This window comes from Octopus bimaculoides, chromosome 27 (genome assembly GCF_001194135.2).
Source record: "Octopus bimaculoides isolate UCB-OBI-ISO-001 chromosome 27, ASM119413v2, whole genome shotgun sequence".
Taxonomy (NCBI): domain Eukaryota; kingdom Metazoa; phylum Mollusca; class Cephalopoda; order Octopoda; family Octopodidae; genus Octopus; species Octopus bimaculoides.
Window position 1 is genome coordinate 12940161 of NC_069007.1, and position 3789 is coordinate 12943949.

General features: G+C 40.2%; 1 protein-coding gene across 1 annotated transcript in view; it reads left to right on the forward strand.

The window, feature by feature from the left end:
- Positions 1-3789, forward strand: part of LOC106867681 (cap-specific mRNA (nucleoside-2'-O-)-methyltransferase 2) — a 47434-nt gene that overhangs the window by 20121 nt on the left and 23524 nt on the right. Inside the window, exon 8 of the mRNA XM_014912622.2 lies at positions 1530-1667. Within this exon, the coding sequence (XP_014768108.1) occupies positions 1530-1667 (138 nt within the window). The remainder of the gene's footprint in view (positions 1-1529; positions 1668-3789) is intronic.

Below are 3789 nucleotides of genomic sequence, written 5' to 3' on the forward strand. Positions count from 1 at the left end.
TATCTACCTTCCTACTTATTAGGATTTTGGTTTTTGCTAGGTTGACTCTAAGGCCCTTCGATTCTAGTCCTTGCTTCCACACCTGAAACTTCTCCTCTAGTTCTGATAGTGACTCCGCAATTAGTGCAAGGTCATCAGCATAGAAGAGCTCCCAGGGCAACCTGTCTTGAATTCCTCTGTGATCGTCTGGAGGACTATGATAAATAGGTGGGGGCTGAGGACGGAACCTTGGTGGACCCCTACCTCTACCCGGAATTCATTACTGTACTCATTTACAACCCTCACCTTACTGGCAGCATCTCTGTACATGGCTCTCACAGCTCTCACTAACCATTCTTCTATTCCAAGTTTCCTCATTGGCCACCAGATAAGGGATCGGGAGACCCTGTCAAAGGCTTTCTCCATGTCAACGAAGGCCAGGTACAGAGGTTTATCCTTGGCTAGGTATTTCTCCTGCAGCTGTCTCACTAGAAATATGGCATCAGTGGTGCTTTTACCTGGCACGAACCCAAACTGCATCTCATCTAAATTGATTCGCTCCCTAATTAGTTGGGCTATGACCCTCTCTGTAACTTTCATAACCTGATCTAACAGCTTGATGCCTCTGTAATTATTTGTATACATATATATATATATATAAATAAATAAGAATATAAAAATAAATAAATATATATATATACGACGGGCTTCTTTCAGTTTCTGTCTACCAAATCCACTCACAAGGCTTTGGTCGGCCCGAGTGTGCATGTACTGGAATGTGTGGGCACATGGCTTAGTGATTAGGGTATTGGATTCACAACCATAAGATTGTGGTTTCAATTCCTGGACTGGGTGATGCATTGTGCTCTTGAGCAAAACACTTCATTTCATGTTGCTCCAGCCCACTCAGCTGTAGAAATGAGTTTAGCTTTGAGAGGGTTGGGTTCTGCCAGGCTTTCTCACCCTAGATACACTGCATGGCTACAACAACAAATGGATTTATTAGTTTAATACTCGGGAATAGAGAAAGTCTTTAACGTTTCGAGCTACACTCTTCAACGGAATGAAATAAGATAGAAAAGACAAGAAAAGAAAGAAAGAGACCTCGATATTATGTAAATAGAGGAATTTATCTGGAAAGATATGTGACACTTATTCAGTAGCCATGATAAAACTTCAAGTTTCGGATGCCGGGGCGAAAACTGAAGCGATGGCGGCATGGGTTTCCGCCCCGGAATCCGAAACTCAGAGTTTTATCATGGCTACTGAATAAGTGTCATATTTTCACAGATATATATATAGATCATGATGATTCAACAACTCTATCAGCCTTTCTCCATTCTATCCTAAACACCCCTGTAACCTTTATTGGATCATGTCAATGTAATATATCATTATGAATGACAACACACACATTTCTATTGACTTTTTATATATATATGTGTGTGTGTGTGTGTGTATATGTATATGTGTGTGTGTGTGTGTATATGTATCTATATATATAGATATATATATTTGTTTATTAATGTTTGTTTTTAATTCATTTCCAGAAAGATGCCAGCCGTAAACGTCTCGCAAAGAATAACCTCAAATTCCTGTCTGGCAAGCCGCTGTCTGTTATCCGCAACTCTCGGTTGTGTAACCCAAAGTTGATTGAGCTTCTCAATGGTATCTTGGACAATTGTGATGTATGTTTTATTATTTATATTATTAGTAAGGGTAAGACCCAAGGTGGGGTGGGGCCTGAGGGGCACATGCCTCACTCAAGAAAAGAAGTGCACCCTTCTGAATAATGTTACTTTGCCCTTTCCTCCTGGAATTGTATTCCCTTCTGACTTTGTGCCCTCCCTTTGAAAAATTCCTGGGATTGTGCCTGATTAGATATGTTAAGGTGGTGAGCTGGCAGAATGGTTAGCACACTGGACAAAATGCTTAGCAGCATTTCATCTGTCTTTACATTTTGAGTTCAAATCCCACTGAGGTCAAATTTGTCTTTCATCCCTTCAGGGTCAGTATAATAGACTCAGTCCCTCCCCTGAAATTGCTGGCCTTGTGCCAAAATTTGAAACTTTGCTTTGATGGAATTTCATCCATCTTTACGCTCTGAGTTCAAATTCTGCTGAGGTTGACTTTACCTTTTAATCCTTCAGGGTCAGTGTAATCGACTTAGTTGCTTCCCCTGAAATTGCTGGCCTTGTGCCAAAATCTGAGACCTGTGTTATTGTTATTACATTTTTTGTGACATAGGTAATCCAAAGATATTAATGCCCAGCAACTATATACGTTTCATAACCTGATATGTAATGTGATGTTTGAACTTTTGGAATGAAGAATTTTCATTATTCTAGAATACTAGACTACCTGTGACCTATTGGGTCACTGAAGGTTCAGGTTATAAAACATTGAAGCTGATTTCAACATTGCACTGAAATGAAAGTTAATTTTATGATGATGATGATCATCATCATTGTTTAACGTCCGCTTTCCATGCTAGCATGGGTTCGACGATTTGACTGAGGACTGGTGAACCAGATGGCTACACAAAGCTCCAATCTGATTTGGCAGAGTTTCTACAACTGGATGCCCTTCCTAACGCCAACCACTCCGAGAGTGTAGTGGGTGCTTTTACGTACCACCAGCACAAAAGCCAGTCAGGCAGTACTGGCAACGACCACACTCGAAATGGTGTATTTTACGTGCCACCTGCACAGGAGCCAGTCCAGTGGTACTGGCAACGATCTCACTCGAATGTTTTTTCACGTGCCACTGGCACAAGTGCCAGATGATTCAGTTAAATATTTCAATTTGTTCGTGACATCACAGGTCTGGTTTACAAGTTCATGTTTAAGGTTTTATTGATTGTTTACACCATCTAATAGAAATGGAACTTCTGGGATAAACTTGAACTCCAGTAACAGCATTTATTTATGGCATATGTGCACACTACTACAAAAATTCAAACGTAATTGTTATATAACGTAAACATAAAATTAATGGAAACAATTTTCACAGTATTATATTCCTATTTCAAGGTTTTGTTACTTTTGAAGTATTTTCCCATTATGCGCTGTTTTGGGTAAGTGTCTTCTACTATAGCCTTGGGCCGATGGAAGCCTTATGAGTGGATTTGTTAGATGGAAACTGAAAGAAGCCTGTTGTATATATGTGTGTGTGTGCATGTATGTGTGTCTGTATTTGTCCCCCCCCCCATCGCCTGACAGCTGGTGTTGGTGTATTTGCATCCCCGTAACCTAGCAGTTCAGCAAGACAGACCGATAGAATAAGTACTAGGCTTACAAAGAATAAGTCCTGGGGTCGATTTGTTCGACTAAAACCCTTCAAGGTGGTGCTCCACTTTTGCCGCAGTCAAATGACTGAAACAAGTAAAAGAATAAAAGAATATTTTCATAATTGAATATAATTAGCAGAGTCGTTAGCACGCTGGGCAAAATAGTTAGCAGCATTTCATCCGTCTTTACGTTCTGAGTTCAAATTCCGCCAAGGTCGAATTTGCCTTTGCATAAAGAATTGTTCAAATATTTTGAGTATTGCAGAATCATAACCGATTCATTACACATAAATTTTAACTCCGAAATCTTGTATGGATGCACCCCACCTCTACCAAAGGTCATATGGACCCGGGTTGAGAACTGCTGATCTAGACGAATGTATCTGTAGAAAAGGAATTTCGTGGGGATGCAGCTCTGGAGGGATGGCCACAGAATTTAGTGTTGGGTAGCTGGGTGGGTCGAGAGTTATATTCCTCTAATTTTTAGTCGTCAATGTGTATTGAAATATCTCGTTTATCTT